Source organism: Chiloscyllium plagiosum, unplaced genomic scaffold (genome assembly GCF_037043375.1).
Source record: "Chiloscyllium plagiosum isolate Xiang-an unplaced genomic scaffold, Cpla_swu_hap1 HiC_scaffold_53X, whole genome shotgun sequence".
In the NCBI taxonomy this organism is placed as follows: domain Eukaryota; kingdom Metazoa; phylum Chordata; class Chondrichthyes; order Orectolobiformes; family Hemiscylliidae; genus Chiloscyllium; species Chiloscyllium plagiosum.
Genome location: NW_028270191.1, coordinates 18,600,599 through 18,619,786, shown reverse-complemented (window position 1 = coordinate 18,619,786; position 19,188 = coordinate 18,600,599). Strand labels below are relative to the sequence as shown.

Sequence of the window (19,188 nt, the reverse complement as noted above, 5' to 3'; positions counted from 1 at the left end):
CATTTTCAATGAGAACAAAATACTGTGGATGCTAGATATCTGAAGCAAACACAGAATGTGAAGGTGCCGGTGTTGGACTGGGATGGACAAAGTCAGATGTCACATGACACCAGGTTACAGTTCAACAGGTTTATTTGAAATCGCAAGCTTTATGAGTGTTGCTGCTTCATCAAGTGGAGTCAGACTGGGTTTGATTCCAGCCTTGGGCAACTATTTGTGTGGAGTTCTCCCTGTGTCTGCACGTGTTTCCTCTGGGTGTTTCTGTTTCCTCTCCCAGTCCAAAGATGTGCAGGTTAGGTGGATTGGTCATGTTAAGATGCCCATAGTGTCCAGGGATGTGCAAGCTAGGTGAATTAGGAAAATGCAGAGTTACAGGGGATGGGTCTCGATTGGGTGCTCTTCATAGGGTTGGTGTGGACTTGATGGGCTGAATGGTATACTTCTATGCGCTAGGGATTCTATAATGCTGGAGAAACTCAGCAGGTCTGCAACATCTGTGAAGAAACAGTGAATGTTTCAAGTCTGGTATGACTTCTTCAATGCCCATGGTTTGAAACACAGACAAATAAACCTATAAGATAGAAGTTACTTTAAAAGGTACACTCTGAACAATTTGTAGCTGCAATTTATTTCAATGGAGCTTCAGCATTTCTCATGGAATCTTACACACAAAATCCACTTTGTACCTTTGATAATGTGAATATCGATTTGTCAAATTCTTTTGTTGCACATATAATACAAAATCTTACTTATGAAAAAAGGATGACGGAAGCTTTTTCTCTGAACAGCCTGTTCCCCTTAGCGTCTTGAATACTTGGATCAAATTAGCTCCAAACCTTCCAATTTCCAGAGAATTCACTCTAAACTGTGTAATCTCTCCTCATAGTTAACCCATGAGCCCTGGTATCACTGTTGAAGACAGTTTGAAACACCTATGCGACCAAAGAAAAATGATTTCTAAGGAACCCTAACTATTTATATAAATGCAACGAGTAAACAGAGAGAGGTAAGGAAGGCCATGGTACAGTTTAGAGGCAAATTAACAATTGGGGAGCTTTCTGCAGATCACTGCCCCGCCCCTGGCAACCACCCTATTTCCGATCTGGTTAATGAGTTAAGGAATAACATGATTTAATTGTGTTGTTGTCTATGGCACTGTGTCCAGAATGTCTTGTTGCCTTCTCATGCAGGGGGACACATTAAATGGTCTGTTCCCACAAGGCTATTTTTGAAAAAGGACCGTGGTGTCACGACAACAGGAAGTTATGGCTGAAGTATGTTTAGAGCTGCCTGATGATCCAACAAGCTATCTGGAGCTGCTGCGTTGGCTAAGCAGCTGCTTGCGAGCACAGATAAACAAAAACCTCAAAATGCTGCCCATGAAGGGGCCTGAATCAAGAGATCTGGGATTAACCTTCATTAATATTATTTGGTCTTTTTTTGTAATATCAGCAACCCTCCCCAGCTTAAGGGGAATGTTTGGCTGCTTGCCTTACCAGATGTGGTCCTGAGATAAGCAAGGAGGAGGGGACGATGTGAAAGAGACTGACAAGAACCCCAGAAGTAAGAACTCCAGCTTTGTGGCTGAACGGTTTTGGATAATTTTTCTTTATAAACAACATTTTGCTATTTGGTGCCTCACTACTAATTTATGGGGCTTAACACCTGTTTCAATCTATCGCCAGGGGCATCTGAAAAGTGGGTCTATCCAATAGAGGTTTTGATATCTTTCAGGCACCTTTTGGGGGCACTGAAATGGGCCCTTACTGTGTCTGCTTTATGCCCCTAGAATGCACACAAGCCCACTTTTTACTGCAGCTGCACGATCGCTTCAGAACAGGAGACAGGATGAACAAAAAGCTTCCAGCCTAATCCTCAATGCCATTATGTGAGTAATTATGAGTAAATAACAATAAGGGAAATTTGGCATATTGGTAATTTTAAAGTGCTTGGGGAAATACGGGTCAAGGTGGAATGTGGAGGGGAAGGGTCCTTGGATGAGTCTCCTTGTCACTGTCAACTTTAAACCACAAACAACACCTTTCATCCAGACATGACAGTTCACCTTGGTCTCTGGAGATGTTCGGTTTATACCAAAACTTTGAGGTATCCTGGACAAACTTGGCACTGATCTGGTTTTCCTGATGTCCATCTGCAGAGAATAAGGACGGCAAATGATTAAATAAAGTTTACTGGTATTAGATTTTGCTTGTGCTTAGAAGGACTGTCTTCAGGCCATCAGGAAGGAGGGAAGGTGACATCATCAAGCGATATGCAGGGTCAAGAGTTGGGGGTTTCCTATAATTTGCAGGTTTTGGTGAGCTGGGTCTTCTCTGGTTTGACAAATTAGCAGCAAATGTCCAACAGGAAGATTCCAAGGCCTAGAAGGAAGGGATAATTCCTTGCCCTGAGGAAAAAGCGTTTCAACATTCCCATATTGAAGGAGCCATGTTAGAAACATTTACAAATGTCTGCCCGTCATTGAGGTAGGGGTGGGGAGAGTGTCTGGCCTAGGACCCTTATTAGACCTTGCAACTGCCAGTTCGTTGCTCAGTGGATTTGGGGATCAATCTTTGGGTTCACCACTTCGACAATGACTGGCACAAAAGATTGCTTGCTCATGATAAAGCTGAACAGGCCAGAAAGTTTGTAAACAGGGATTTTACAGTCCAGAATTTCCAGATAGTTCATCTTTTTCTGGGTTAAAGGGCGGTGTGTGGTAAATCGGGGGGGAGGGATCAGCAAGTTTAGGTGGTTAACACACTCCATTATTGCAATTCCAGTCCCAATCAGCTGATGCCCAATTGCCTTCAAGGTTCATGGCCCTTGGCATTTTGGTGCTCCCAACCAATGAGAACATTATTTGGGTAATCTCTTTGAGGGAACCAATGGGATACCAGAGTGCCAATGCTGCTGCCACACAATATGATAGCTTACCTGTCAATGATGACATTGAGAAGTCCAAAGTGGTGGGCGAGAAGGTCACATGGTGTGAGGCATTTTCAGCGGGAGTATGATGAAGACCTCTTAGCGTTGGAGAGAACGACCTTCCGTTGCTCAATCCTTGGCTGGAGGATTGGCGTTGTTTCTCTGGCAATGGTGGCTGCTGGAGGCCTCCTGGGCTTCCCGATTGGTAGGTGAACACTTCGGCAGGCGACAAGGGAGTATAGTAGGGTGTGGAAATTGGGAAGGCAGGAGTCGGAGGGGCTTGTGAATCCGGGCTCCCTTGACAGGACTGAGGAGCAACCATATCTGGGAGCAACAACGGATGCTGCACTGAGGGGTTCATAAAACATGGGACACTTAGGGCACTGTTCACTGGATGTCTGACAAAGGGTGAACTCCCAGGCGTGTTGGCGACATAATGATCGGAGAAGCTCTCGACTGGATGACCCTTGAACACTAGGCTGCAGGTTGAGGAAAGTCCATTGGGGCTGTCTAGCCTTTTACTTTGGTTTACATTTAACTGAGTATCGACAGTGCCTGCCTGGTGCAAGTTCCCAGGGCTAACTGGAGCTGCACTGGTCTCCGTGCCAGTCGCTTGCTGGCTGCTCGACGGATGGTCTCTTGGACTTCTAGGGCTTTCGTTTCTATGACAACCGACAGACAAGCCACTTTTCCCCAACCCAGAAGAGACAGGGGGTTGAAGGTTTGCTTCTGTCCCAGGTGGAGTTGTACATTGTGGGTCAGGAACCATCGATGGTTGGACTGGTGTTGCATGTCCACCCTCCACTGTCCCAATGCTGTTGATGATTTCAGATATATAACAAACATGAAAAAATACTGTTAAAAAATACTCCGTTTTTATTCATTTCTGGGATATGGGCATCGCTAGCATTTATTGCCCTTGAGAAAGCAAAGTGAGCCACCTTCTTGAATAAAGGGCGAAAGTGAGGACTGCAGATGTTGGAGATTAGAGTCGAGAGTGTGGTGCTGGAAGAGCACAGAAGATCAAACAGCATCTGAGGAGCAAGAGAATCGACATTTTGGGCAAAAGCCTTTCATCAGGAATGAGGCTGTGAGCCGAGGGGGTGGTGAGATAAATGGGAGGGGGTGGGGCTGGGGGAAGGGAGCTGAGAGTGCAGTAGGTAGATGGAGGTAGGGGTGATGGTGGTAGGTCAAAGGGGAAGGTGAAGCGAATAGGTGGGAAGGAAGATGGACAGGTGGGACAGGTCATGAGGATGGTGCCGAACTGGAAGGTTGGAACTGGGATAAGGTGGGGGGAGGGGAACTAAGGAAACTGGTGAAGTTCATTTTGATGCAATGGGGTTGAAGGGTTCTGAGGCAAAAGATGAGGCGTTCTTCCTCCAGGCGTTGGGTGGTTAGGGAGTGGTGAAGGAGGAGGCCCAGGACCTGCATGTCGTTGGCGGAGTGAGAAGGGAGTTGAAGTATTCAGCCAATGAAAGGTGGGGTTGGCTTCTGCAGGTGTCCCAGAGATTTTTCTGAAGCGCTCTGAGAGTAGGCATCCTGTCTGCACAATGTAGAGGAGACCGCATCGGGAGCAACGGATACAGTAAATGACGTGTGGAAGTGCAGGTGAAACTTTGATGGATGTGGAAAGGTCCTTTGGGGCCTTGGATGGAGGTAAGGGGAGAGGTGTGGGCACAGGGAAGGTGCCAGGAGGGGAGGGTTTGTTGTTGGGGCGAGGGGCCCTGACAAGGGAGTCGTGGAGGGAATGGTCTTTACGAAAAGCGAATGGGGTGGGGAGGGAAATATATCTCTGGTGGTGGGGTCCATTTGTAGGTGCCGGCAATGATGGAGGATGATGCGATGCGGTGGAAGGGGGGTTCTGTCCTTGTTGCGGTTGGAGGGGTGGGGTTCGAGGGTGGAGGTGTGGGAAGTGGATGAGATGCACTGGAGGGCGTCATCAACCATGTGGATGGGGAAACTGCAGTCTTTAAAGAACGAAGTCATCTGGTGTGTTCTGTGGTGGAACTGGTCCTCCTGCGTTCACAGATGGAGGCACACCAGATGGCCTCCTTTATTAAAGACCACAATTTCCCCTCCCACATTGTTGATGATGCCCTCCAGCGCATCTCATCCACTTCCCGCACCTCTGCCCTCAAATCCCACCCCTCCAACTGCAAAAAGGATAGAACCCCCTGGTCCTCACCTTCCACCCCACCAACCTCCGTATACATCGCACCATCCTCCGCCATTTCCACCATCTACAAATGGACCCCACCATCAGAGATATATTTCCCTCCCCACCCCATCTGCATTCCGGAAAGACCATTCCCTCAGCGACTCCCATGTCAGATCCATGTCTTTAAAAGAGGAGAAAGAGAGTCTGAGTGTGAGTGCATATGTGTCAGCCAGTGTGACAGCACATTGATGTGTGTTTGTGAATGTTTATGTGTGTGTATATGTGATATGTGAGAGAGTACAGATATTTCACATCACAGAATCATAGAGATATACAGCACAGAAATGGACCCTTCAGTCCAAATTGTCTATGTCGACCAGATATCCTAAATTACTTCAGTCCCATTTTCCAGCATTTGGCTGATGTCCCTCTAAACCCTTCCTATTCATGTATCCATCCAGATTAGTTTTAAATGCAGTAATTGTACCAGCATCTTATATCATTCTGATTAACATTATTTCATTTTAACGTTGTTTACTATTTGTGACCTGTTCCTTTGAAATATATCTTCGTTGCCAGTGTAATGACATTTTTTGCATTATCAGGTCACACGTAATCATATCAGGACCTAATCAGAAGACATAGGGGCAGACAGGCAAAGTGGAAAAGGCAGAGGAAGAGAGAAACATGCGCGTGTGCACACACACACGATGGGGTGCCACATGGAGATGGGTCAGGATCCAATTGCAGGATGATTTGGTTTTGTGAAATAAGTTACAGTTAATGGTGGGAGTTTGAGCAAGTTGTCATGAACTGCTTAATTCCTGCAGTCTGCAGCAGCCGTTCCAGTTTCTGAGAACCGCTGTGGTGCAAATGAAATGCAGATGCAGTGAGACGAGGAAGCAGTTGAACATAACAACTTTCAATCTATTCTTGATGAGGAGCTGTCAGATTGAGCTTGCAAGGTTCAGCTGTGTGTTATCTTAACTGACAGAATGTGACAACTCAGAAGCTCTGGATACATTATTTCATTCCAATAAACTCCTGAAGCAGCCTTAATTTACAAAAAAAAATTCTGCTTTTGATTTAGTTTTATTTCTTCAATGTGCTGCTATAAATCCTGTTGCAATTGTGTGCTGTGTTTCGAATTGTCAGTCAGCTTGATGTGTACACACTGACTAAATGCTCAGGTTTCAACCAGATGAAACACTCTCACTAAACCTGCTTACAACTGGATTTAAAATGAAAGGTTTTCCAGCCATCCAGAGGCATTAGCGAGTTTTGAGAAGATTTGTAGCTCAGGTTGAGGTTCTGGATGTAGGTTTGCTCGCTGAGCTGGAAGGTTCGGTCTCAGAAGTTTCATCACCATACTAGGTAACATCATCAGTGAGCCTCCGGATGAAGCACTGGTGACATGGCCCACTTTCTATTTGTGTATTTAGGTTTCCTTGGGTTGGTGATGTCATTTCCTGTGGTGATGTCATTTCCATGGATGTCATTGCCTGTTCTTTTTCTCAGGGGGTGGTAAATGGGATCCAAGTCAATGTGTTTGTTGATAGAATTCCGGTTGGAATGCCATGCTTCTAGGAGTTCTCGTGCATGTCTCTGTTTGGCTTGTCCTAGGATGGATGTGTTGTCTCAGTCGAAGTGGTATCCTTCCTTATCTGTATGTAAGTGAGAGTGGGACATGTCTTTTTGTGGCTAGTTGATGTTCATCTATCCTGGTGGCTAGTTTTCTGCCTGTTTGTTCAATGTAGTGTTTGTTACAGTCCTTGCAAGGTATTTTGTAAATTCTGAGCAAAAAACCCAAACAAGCAGACAAAACACATCCTGAAACCCTAGCCAGTCTCCCTACATCAAAGACATCTCGGAAATGACTGCCAGACTAGTCAGACTCCATGGCATCATGGTAGCCCACAAACCCACCAACACATGAAGACAGCAGTTAATGAACTTGAAAGACCCTATACAGACAACAACAAAACTAATGTCATTTACAAAATACCGTGCAAGAACTGCAACAAACACTACATTGGACAAACAGGCAGAAAACTAGCCACCAGGATACATGAACACCAACTAGCCACAAAATGACATGACCCAGTCTCACTAGTATCCTTACATACGGATGAGGAAGGACACCACCTTAACTGGGACAACACATCCATCCTAGGACAAGCCACACAGAGGCATGATTGAGAATTCCTAGAAGGATGGCATTCCAACTGGAACTCTGTCAACAAACACATTGACTTGGATCCCATTTACCGCCCCCTGAGAAAAAGAACAGGAAACGACATCACCATGGGAAATGACGTCACCATAAGAAATGGCATCGCCAACCCAAGGAAACCCAAATGCACAAATAGAAAGCGGGCCATACTACGAGTGCTTCATCTGGAGGCCCACTGATAATGTTACCTAGTATAGCGATGAAACATCTGAAAACGAACCTTCCAGCTCAGCGAGCAAACCTACATCCAGATTCAGAGGCATTTTGTACTAAAATAAAACACTGTGGATTAAACTCAAGATAAAGACAGAAAATGATGGATAAATTCAGCAGGTCGGGCAACAACTGTGGAGAGAGAAACTAAGTTAACATTTCAGATCCATGGCCCTTCATCAGAACTGGGAAAAGTTCCAGGTTGTGACAGGATTTGAGGAAGTGAAAAAGAGGGAGGGTGGAAAGAAGAATAAAAGGGAAGGTCAGTGAGCAGTTGAAGGGCAGGAGACGTTAAATAACAAAAGGTTTCATGCTGGCAAGGCCAAAGAGAATGGGAATGAGACAACTAAAATTATGAAAGCTGTTTCCAGAGGTGTGAATGCCAAGACAGCAGCTGTCTAAGTACAAATTAAGGGAATAAGACACAAAACCGAGCACTCGTCCCCAGTCATGTCTCTGTTTGTGTGTGTGTGTATGTTTGCGCTTGTGTGTGTGTGTATTGATGAGGATCATTACATGAGGGCAGCAGCAACTCCTCCACAGTTGACACTTGAATAACTTCTTAGAAAAGACACAGTGGCTGGAATTGGACCCCACTGGGAATTTGCTCCGTGTGTGTGTGTGTGTGTGTGTGTGTGTTGGTGGACCGCAGGGCAAAATTGATAGAGAATAGTATTTGATGAAGAGCAGGCTTTGAATGACATCTATCACTGCACTGGCATCTACAAGACAATATGCACAACAGTTACATACATACCCTTGAAGGCTTAGAAAGTGTATTTTTAAATTTAGAATTAGGAATTTGGATTTTCTTGCATTTAAATTCCTCTATTTCCTCACCTCTTCCTGGCTTTGTAATCTCCTCCAGCCCCGCACCTTCTTTGATATGTGCATTCATTTAATTCTGGCCTCTTGCACATCCATTACTTCTGTTGCTCTATCATTGATGGCCGTGCCTTTAGCTGCTTGGGCCCTGCACTCTGGAATTCCCTTCCGAAACCCCTTGGCCTTTTTCTCTCTACCCTCCTTTAAGACACTCCTTAAAACCTACCTCTTTGATCAAGCTTTGCAATCTGTCCTAAGATCTCCTTGTGTGGCTCGGTGTCAAAGGTTGTCTGATTATCATTTTTGCCAAGTACCTTGGAGAAATCTTATTCCATCAGGAGTGTACAAATGCACATATTTTTTGGTGTTGGTGAGCAGACAAATTCAGCACACCATTTATTGCTCTGATGTTGCTGATCCGACCAGTAAGAAAGGGGTGCTTTGGACACCATTGTCAGAGCCTTGTTTTTTGAGGGGCCTCATGTTGTGCTGATATTGTCTCCATAGGAACCTAGCAGCATGGATGGAGATGACTTTCAGATGAGCTGTGAGAAGCAGGATCAAATGAGTGTACTGGGCCTCACACTATCATGTTGTGCTGATATTGTCTCCATAGGAACCTAGCAGCATGGATGGAGATGACTTTCAGATGAGCTGTGAGAAGCAGGATCAAATGAGTGTACTGGGCCTCACACTATCACTCATTTAATAAGCACTCATTCAATATTCATGGCAACGAAGGTGATTGATGACTGAGAGTCAGACTGCTACATAAATGTATAAAGTCAGCCTCCAGTATGGCTGCCTGCATGCCAAAATCTGCCTTCTTAGTGTGCTGCCAGGGGAATGCTTCCATCTGCCACATGTGTAATCCATTCTCTGCTCAACAGATGTTAGATAAGTGGAAGCCAGCTCTCCTATCAAGTTCATTCCACGCAAGTCACATCACCCTTCCCTTTTTATCCCTGAAAATTTCAAGCCTTTGGTATCTCTTAGGGATGAAAGATGGATATCCAGGCAAGGACATTATTAATTCAGAAAATGGTATGTATCAGTGGATCACTGCTCGCTTCCTTTTAAAGTAATGAAAAACACAGCCTGACCTGAAGAATCAACTCTGTTTCTCTTTCCAAAGAGGCTGCCAGACCTGCTGAGGATTTCCAGCATTCTCGGTTTTCATTTCAGATTTCCAAGTGTTTGCTTTTGCATGAATGCTTGTATCATGCTGTTCTAACCTGACAAATAACCTATTTATTTTATGGACCAGCAAATCTGTGAGAATGGGGAGGGAGGGGGACTGTGGGGAATGCTGCACAAAGATGTTAAGCAAGTATCCGTTGATACCATGATCAACCATTTCGAGGCGTCGAGAACAACAGGGGCACTGAAAGGCTTTCATGGGACCAGGGAAACAGAATTATTAGCAGGTTATTCCCACAGATTTGTCACGTCTCACCTTGAATAGGACATATATTCTTCATAATGAGGAAAAAAAATGCAATAACGTGTTCAAAATCATGAGGTGTCCAGGCAGAAGCAATTGGGAGAAACTGTTCCCATTGGTGGAAAGATTGAGAACCAGGAGACATAGATTTAAGGTGATTAGCCAAAGAAGCAATGTCAACATGAGAGAAAAAAAAGACACAGTGAGTGGTTAGGGTCTGGAATTCACCACCTGAAAGTGTAGTGGAGGCAGATTCAATAAGTGCTTTCAAAAGTGTACCAGATTATTATCTGAAAGAAAATATTTTCAGGACTGTGTAAAGACAGGGGAGTTATGTTGCTCTTGTACAGATGGCAGGGATACACAGGTTGATTACCTCTTTTGGTGCTGTAAACATTGTATGACTCTTTGACAAATGTTTTACCTCCTTGGCTACCAGTCATTTAATACTCTTTACCAAGTATTTCTTAATGTCGCTGGGGCATCACATTATAAACCGCTAGTGATTTTTAGTGGTTCTGTCAGAAATAACTTAATAGGTTTGGTACATTTTTCACAATTCCACATATTTGTGTGTCTATATATTGAAGGTAGGAAACAAACCTTCAATTGACTGCTCCATAAAAGGAGTGAGAATACGTCTTGTGATGCAGCAGATAACACCCTGGTTTGAGTCCCACGGCAGGATTTGATGGAACAACGTAAATGTGAGTGTAATGAAGCCAACCAGGTTGAATATAGGCTTGTAACTTCTCCGAACACATCCCAATGGCTGGGAGTAAAAGCATGAGAGATTCCTTGTTGTATGGAAAAAAATTGGAACCTCTTCCATTCCTATCGTTAGCTCAAGACTACAATAAGCTTGTGAAAGTGTACACTGCCACCACCTGAATGAGAGCTTTTGCTGACAATTCTGGTGTTGCCATTCAAACCTTCTCTTGTTTCTTGTTCCTGCACTTGCTCAATTGCCACTCCCTTTTGCTTTGCGCATCTTTTCTGTCATTTAATGACAGAATGCTATCCATAGGATGCTGTCCATCCTATGACAGACCTTCCCTTTTGTTCCTTTCCCACTCCTCCTTCTCCCTGCCTCCGTACTTGCTCTGAATCTGCTACATCTTTGCCCGGTTTTGATGAAAGGTGATTGCCTAAAATATTACATCTGTTGCGTTCTGCCTTCTAGCTTGACATGCATCCTGTTACCTTACTTAGAAAATTTAATTTCACTATTTCCCATCGCTTCTCAATGATGCTATGCCCCCCCATTCAAAAAAGAAGGCACCAAATTCACTGGCATTTCCACGAATGGGCAGGGCAATAATCCATATTGCCACCTTGACTGACAAACATGGAGTGAAGAGCTTAGAAAGAAGGACCCGCTAAGGGGTAAAAGTGAAAAAAAGGTAGGTGAGGCGATTGCAGTTAGTGATGTCAAGCCTGGTTCCAAAGAGTTGTTGGTGGTGGACTGTGGAATTGTTGGTTTTACTTACAGTGTGGAAACAGGCCCTTCAGCCCAACAAGTCCACACCGACCCGCACCCACCCAGACCCATTCCCCTACACCTAAGACTACAGGCAATTTAGCATGGCCAATTCACCTAACCTGCACATTTTTGGACTGTGGGAGGAAACCCACGCAGACATGGGGAGAATGTGAAAACTCCACACAGACAGTTGCCTGAGGTGGGAATTGAACCCGGGTCTCTGGCGCGGTGAGGCAGCACTGCTAACCACTGTGCCATCGTTGGTTGTTGAAGGACTGTGGAATTGTTGGTTGTTGAAGGACTGTGGGAGCCACCAGTCCTTTTTTTTAAATTAGATTCCCTACAGGGTGGAAACTTTAAGTCCTAACAGCCTGGAAAGAATGAGTTGGAATGACGTTGTGAGATACAGAAAAGAAACATCCTGCATAGTCCATCCAACTCTGACTGCTGTAACATGTAGGCGAAAATGAGGACTGCAGATGCTGGAGATCAGAGTCAAGATTAGAGTGGTGCTGCAAAAGCACAGCAAGTCAGGCAGCATCCGAGGAACAGGAAAATCAATGTTTCGGGCAAAAGCCCTTTATCAGGAATGAGGCAGGGAGCCTCTGGGGTGGAGAGATAAATGGGAGGAGGGTGGGGCTGGGGAGAAGGTAGCTGAGGGTGCAATAGGTGGATGGAGGCGGGGGTAAAGGTGATAGGTCAGAGAGGAGGGTGGAGTAGATAGGTGGGAAGGAAGATTGACAGGTAGGACAGGTCATGGGGATGGTGCTGAGCTGGAAGGTTGGAACTGGGGTAAGGTGGGGGGAGGGGAAATGAGGAAATTGGTTTAAATCCACATTGATGCCCTGGGGTTGAAGAGTTCCACGGCGGAAGATGAGGTGTTCTTCCTCCAGGCATCGGGTGGTGAGGGAGTGGCAGTGGCGGAGGCCCAGAACCTGCATGTCCTTGGCAGAGTGGGAGGGGGAGCTGAAATGTTCGGCCATGGGGTAGTGGGGTTGATTGGTGCAGGTGTCCCGGAGATGTTCCCTAAAGTGCTCTGCGAGAAGGTGTCCAGTCTCCCCAATGTAAAGGAGACCACATTGGGAGCAACGGATACAATAAATGACATGTGTGGATGTGCAGATGAAACGTTGCTGCTGTAACATGTAGCCCAGCAACATGGGCTCCTTCATAGGCACCTTCCAAACTCACGATCTCTACCACCACCAAATATAGGACAGTACGCACGTGGGAGCATCACCACCACAAGGTTTCCTTCCAAGTCACTCACCATCCTGACTTGGAAATATATCGCCGTTCCTTCAGCATGACCAGGTTAAAATCCTGGGACTCCCTCCCTAACAGCACTGAAGGTCTACCTACAGGAAAGGTGATTATCTGAAATATTAAGCAGCTCACCACCACCTTCTCAGGGGTAATTTAGAATGGGTAATTAATGCTGCCCTTGCCAATGGTGCCCACATTCTGCGAATAAACAGAATAAATACATTTTCAATTAGGTTTCAAAGTGTACTTCAGTGTGACTGCAAAGAGCAACATACCTTTCAGTATTAGATGCAGGGCTGCTTGTGCATACAGGGGGTGAAGGTTCAGTTACATTCGATACAGATGTACAGATTTCCATGCCTTCTCGATGGTGTTGCCGCTGAACCTCAGGTGTTTCAATTTCCCCAGAACTCTGGGACACAGACGCTTCTTGCCCACGTGATCCTGGATCAGGATTGAATTGGACTTCTGACAGAGGAGTGAGAACAACATGTATTTAGTGCCTTATTTTTGTTATACCTCTGGCTCAGGTAAATCTTTAGCACTTTCTGATGAACATATATACAACCTATACAGCCACTAATGATTTGTAATAACAGAAGCAATATTTTTCTCCATTCTAATGAACTGCTTGACATGATCAAATGTATTTGTTATTTCTTCTTTTTTATTGTCCTGTCTCGAAGATGGTAATTTTTTTCTTGGGTGATGGCCCTGAAGGGCTCACCTCCATGATATTCTGTAAACATCAGTCATATATTTTAAAGACAGTTTTCAACAGCAGCCAGAGGAATGTCATATGACTGCATTAAGTTAATAGCACCAAAATCATTCTTATGTGTCAGGATTTAGCTCACAGTAAATGATCACAACTTAAAAACAGATTAAGGCCAAAATTTTACCCCCAGTGGGAGTGGGTTGGCAGACAAGGATGGACCGTAAAATCAGGTGGCAAGGCATGGCAAGGGCAGATGTTTGCTCATCTCCTTCATCACACAGGAATCCTGCCAGCAACAGAGTAGATGTCAGGTGATCTTCTCCTTCAGGCCAATTAAGATCCTTAAAGGGGGGTGCCCACACCAAGTGGCAAGGTTACCAAGGATACCCTGCACGCCTGTGAGGAAGTGAGTGTTCCACTTTCTGGTACCCTGTGCTGAACAAATGGCTATCCAGTGGAAAGGACCCACACCTGTTTGAACTCCCTCACACCATTCTGCTAGAGTTCGAACTGTCACCAGTTCATCAGCCCTCCCCTCAGGACCTGGCTGACCAGCTCTGGCAAAGCTACCCCACTCACATCCATATCTGAGCTCAGTGGGGCTGGTTGAAGTCCCAGCAGTTCCATTCCTAGAGGCACTGCTGGGACTAAAGTGCTGGAGCAGCTATCTGATTAGCTGGCATCTGCATGAGGCCACACAGCAGCAGAAGCCATGACTTCAGGCAACTAATTGCCTGACCACTGTATAATCTGGCTGATGCTTCCCAGACCAACAGAAAGGGGCTCATGTTCTACTTTTGAGTCAGTGGGCAAGGACACTACTTCTGCATAAAATCCTGTGGTAGGGTCACAGCCCTTGATCAGCAACAATCCTGATGCTTTGATGAATGTACAATAGCCACTAGTAAATTGTTTGTGCCATTGACCATGGTCAGTTGAGCATTTTTGTTTCAATTGTATATCAGATGATAGTAATTGAGTTGACAGTCACACTGCAGTTGCTACGTGGTGCCACCTAGTGGCCAGAACTTTAACCTACACCATGACATCTGGCTGAGCAAAAGAGAATTGGGAGTGAGTTGACACATCAAATAATAACAAATTAATTGTTGTAAAAATATGATCATAAACATTGATGAAGAAGCAGCAAGATTACAGAACATGAACTGTGGATGACTTTTAATAATAGAGATATAATTTGTTCAAGCTGCAGTGTGTAAAATTTGACTAGACTTGGGTAAAATGTAGCAAAACAATCTTTAAATAAATGTGGGTTTAAATGCAATATTTTTTCTGACATTTTGTTTGTTCTGCACAATGAGTGAGACCAAAACAATGAGAAGATTGTCCTTTAATTTGTAGCACCAGTGAAATCTTGTGCTTTTTGATGTTGCATTGTTAAACCAGTGAAGCTGCTAACACTGGGAGTCAAATTGTCCTCAGAGAGTTCAAGGGTATTGTGAATACAGAAAGATCTTGCTGGCGCTCTGGATATGACTAACATTCTGGCTGTCAGAGGGAATTCTCACATGCTACAAACACAGACACACACACACTCACTAGTCTGAAAATAACATTCGAGTACAGATATGTAATTGCAGCTATAAGGCAAAAACAAAATAGGCACCAACGTGGTTGTGAGCTGAGTGACCAAAATATTAAGAGTCTAATTTGTGAGGAAAGATTCCGAAGGGCTGGCTTTCTTCGGAAAAGGAAAACCGAGAGATGAAGTTTGCACATCAGGAAGGAGATTGAAAGAAGTTAATTGGAAAAACTGTCGGCTTTGCCAAAGTACTTGAATACCAGGGAACACCAATGAAAAGTAAGAACATTTGAAACTGATTTTCTACCCACTCATCATCAATTTTGGGAAAATTGAGCCCAGGAAAAGTATTCAACGGCAAATTATATTTTTTTATTTACCAAAGGTAGTGACGTGTAGAATAAGTTCACCAGCAAAGGTTACTGAAGTGCAGCAGAAATGGATTTAAAAACAACTCTGTGTGTTTCTGGTGAGGCAAGGGATTGGATAATATGTTGAGGAGTTCAGCAGCTGAGGTGAGGTTAACAAAAAGAAACAAACTTGTCGAAAGAAATAGCCTTTCCTGGTTCAAAACAAAACAATCTGACCTTCCAATGCCTCATGGGAAATGTGTATTTACATTTTATTTTATTTTATTTTGCTGGGTCATATTTTGCAACCCTCAGTTTTCACCCCATGCATCAGGCACAAGTTCGACACTGTCCTCACAGTCAACCCAGTATATTGCACTGATTACATTTAATCTTCTAGGATATCAGATGTGAGGAATTTCCAGTCACTTCAGAATCTAATTTGTCAGCTTGAGATCCTCAAGAAGCCTTTGGGAGGCAGTGCAAAGAAGGTTCACTCAACTGATACCAGGTGTAGAGGGTGGCTTATGAGGAGATGTGCAGGTTAGGTTAATTGGCTATGCTAAATTGCCCATAGTGTTCAGGTTAGGTGCATAAGTCAGGGGTAAATGTAGAGCAATTGGGTAAAGATATGGATCTGGGTGGCTTAGTCTTCGGAAGGTTGGTGTCGACTTGTTGGGCCGAATAGCCTGTTTCCACACTGTAGGGATTCGATGAATTTAGAATTTTGGTTGCATAGTTTGGGTCTGTGCTCATTGGAATTTACAAGAATGAGGGGCAACCTTATTGAAACATATGAGATTCTTAGGGCTTTACAGGGTAGATGTGGAAAGGCCGTTTCCCCTTGTGGGTGAATCTGGGATCAGATGACATGATCTCAGATTAAAGGGCTGCACATTTAAGGCAGAGATGAGGAGGCATTTCTTCTCTCAGAGGGTAGGGAATCTGTGGAATTCTTTACTGCACAGGGCTGTCGACGTCGTGTTGTTAAGTATGTTCAAGGTTGTGATAGTCAGATTTTTAATCAGTAAGGGAATAAAGGTTTATAGGGAAAAGGCAAGAAAGTGGAGTTGAGGATTATCAGATCAGCCATGATCTCACCAAATGACAGAGCAGATGGGCAAAATGGCCTACTTCTGTTCCTCTGTCTTATGACCTTATTTACAATTAATTTAAACAAGGGAAAAGAAATGTGAGTTACCTCTGTCATCACTTACCAGAGGACTGGTGTGGAACAGTGGCTTCTCCACTTTGGTGATCTCCGTTTGCTGTTCTTGGCTTTCCCAATGAAAGTGGAATTAAACTAGGAGTCACTGGCAATGTGGAACCACTTTGAGCAGGAGGCCCCAGCACTGAAGACGACATGAGTGGACTACCTGGGAAGCCCTCATAGTTCCTACTGGCACAGTGTTGCTCTTGATAATGGTCATATGGACACCCACAGTGTGAGTGTTGTTGAAAATCTGGGCTGTACTTCAATTCCGGATACCTTAAGAAATGTGTACATGATTCAGGAGATCCTTCCATGCCTCTCTGAAGCTGTCCACGTGAAGAGGCTGGAATCTGTGAGGGATAAGTGTGTGCCATTGGTGCTGGAATTGCCATATTGGTATGTATGTGGTTATAACTGAATGGGCTATATCCATGTCCTCTTGGGTACTGGCTGTATGAATGCTCAGGCATCAGCAAAGGAACTGGTGGGGGTGCCTGACCATTTCTTATAGGGTGGTTTACCAAATGTGGCTTCAAATGCTCATGCTGCCACATGTCTGGGTCCGGAGGACAAGGGTGCTGGTACAAGGAGTCATGATCCAGCTTGAGTGTATTAAATGCTGCTGCCGATCTCTCGATCTCTTCTTCTGACATCTTCAAGGAACAGTTCCGACAAGCACATCCATGAGACATAATCTCAGAAGCATCTTGCTCAAGAAATTGGACATGCTGTCCGTCAAGGAGACCTTCCACCTGACGGTAATCCAGCAGCCGGTTCTTGTTTGTTTTCAGGTCATGATCTCTCTGGGTATCATCTCGAAGCCTTACTCGGTGGATAGGTCCTTGATGCAATCTTTCTGAACAAGGATACTGATGGAACATGGATGGGTAAACTTGAAGTACTTCATTGCATGGCCTTTGGTAGTTCATTCTTTCCAACATTGAAGCCTGGTGGTGAATGCTATCTATGTTTTTCACATGGTCATAAGAATCATGTGACCTGCCTTCTAGCCCCACGTCATTCAATTGTAGCACATTCCTTTCATACATGGGCCGTCTTCGGTCCAGTGTTAGATCAGGCCTATAGTAGATATCATTTCGAATCCCATCGGGACTGTGACTATATCCAGGTATTCTGCGCTCTGGCGAGTGCTGGTTGGCTTTGAAAGGATAAGGATGATTGGTGTTATGAATGTTTCTTGGTAAAGTGGCAAACCGATTCATCTCACAGGCATCATCGTCATCCAGGATGTCCGTCTCCCTGTCATTGGCGACAGGTCGCCCATTGGCACGGTTCTGCAAGGATGACCCAGTCTGTGCGGTCACATTGTGCGTGTTCTTCACTGCGGCCACGCCAAACCCGCTGAGAAGCTGATCCAACTGCTCCTTCTCTACTTGTGATGGTGCAGGCTTCGTACTGATACTCTGCTCTTCTGTCTTTATGGAAGCAGTGGAGTGACCTGAGTCCGTGCTGACAGACAAGGTGTGCCCACAATGAACAGACACCACACTTAATGGGCTACCATTGGCAGTGCCAGTGCTGGGACTTCTTTTCTTCACTTTGGCATAGAGACTTCCATCTAGTGGACCTCGTGTGTGTAATACTTCTTGCAAAATATAAAGGTTTATAGTAAGTGGCAGCATTACATACAAGTTGCATGTTTCGATAAAATACACATTTCTATTCGACACATCCAGGACTAAGATGACATTTGGTAATATATAATAGTCACAGACTATATGTTTACATGCATTATATATAAAATAGTAGGGTCATACAGCATGGAAACAGACTCTTCAATCCAACCAGTCCATGCCAACCATAATCCTAAACTAAACTAGTCCCACCTGCCTGAACTTGGTCCATATCCCTCCAAACTTTTCTTATTCATGTACTTACCTAAATATTTTTTAAACATTGTAACTGTACCTGCATCCACCACTCCCTCTGAAAGTTTATTCCACACACTATCCACAATCTGTGTAAAAAAACTGCCACTCATGTCTTTTAAATCTTTCTCCTCTTTAGGCATGGGACTACCATTAAATTGTATTCTAGCATAAATCAGGAAAGAGTAGATTAAATGCCAATCCAAACCCTAATGATTGGAAGTAGTCAAAACACATCAGGCATTTGTTACTAAATCTAGGCTGAACTCCTAAATTTTTCATCATCTCGTAGGCGCTTAATAAAGGCTCCTTTAATTTTCTCCACAGATTCCAGTCTTATAAAGCAACCAAAACTTTGGACCTCACTTTGAAGAAGTCTGGTCGCCGTGCAAAATAATCTACTTTGGTCCATTGGTTCAGACTGAACACTCCTCAAACATGTTGAAAAGCAAATGTATCTATCCTGGGGCCATTTTGTCACCATACCCCTGCTGCAATGTGTATACGCTCACTACATGGATGTTACGCTTAAGGCTGCTGTTCTCGTCAGTACAGATAAATAGCGAACAGCAAAGTAGTTATATGTAGTTTTTAAATCAATGGTTTGACTGACAGAGTGTGTGGAATGAACTGTCAGAGGAAGTTTTTAAATGCATGAATTGGAAGGCTTGGAGGGATAAGGGCTAAATGCAGGCAAATAGGACTAGTTTCGTTTGGGAACATGGTTGGCATGGACTATTTGGACTGAAGAATCTGTTTCCATTCTGTACGACTCTATGAGTATGTTTCAAATCAGTGTTAACCAAGTAGAAATGCCCAGTCATCAGGAAGGACTGTAGCTGAATGCAAATCTTTGCTTTCTCAGGTTGCTGGATTGTGTACTGGTAAAATCTATCCTGGCAGTAGAGTGTGTTCTTCTGAGTAT

At 44.4% G+C, this 19,188-nt stretch overlaps 1 protein-coding gene across 7 annotated transcripts in view; it reads right to left on the bottom strand.

Moving 5' to 3' along the window:
- LOC122543325 (tensin-2-like) overlaps window positions 1-19,188 on the bottom strand; it is a 273,742-nt gene that overhangs the window by 16,242 nt on the left and 238,312 nt on the right. For 6 of the 7 annotated variants that reach the window (XM_043681852.2, XM_043681854.2, XM_043681855.2 and 3 more), the window contains 4 exons: window positions 16,379-17,980; window positions 12,826-13,018; window positions 2,938-3,743; window positions 2,066-2,152 (listed from right to left, as the gene is read on the bottom strand). In XM_043681852.2, the coding sequence (XP_043537787.2) occupies window positions 2,066-2,152; window positions 2,938-3,743; window positions 12,826-13,018; window positions 16,379-17,980 (2,688 nt within the window). The remainder of the gene's footprint in view (window positions 1-2,065; window positions 2,153-2,937; window positions 3,744-12,825; window positions 13,019-16,378; window positions 17,981-19,188) is intronic. The other variant, XM_043681853.2, reaches the window with a different exon arrangement.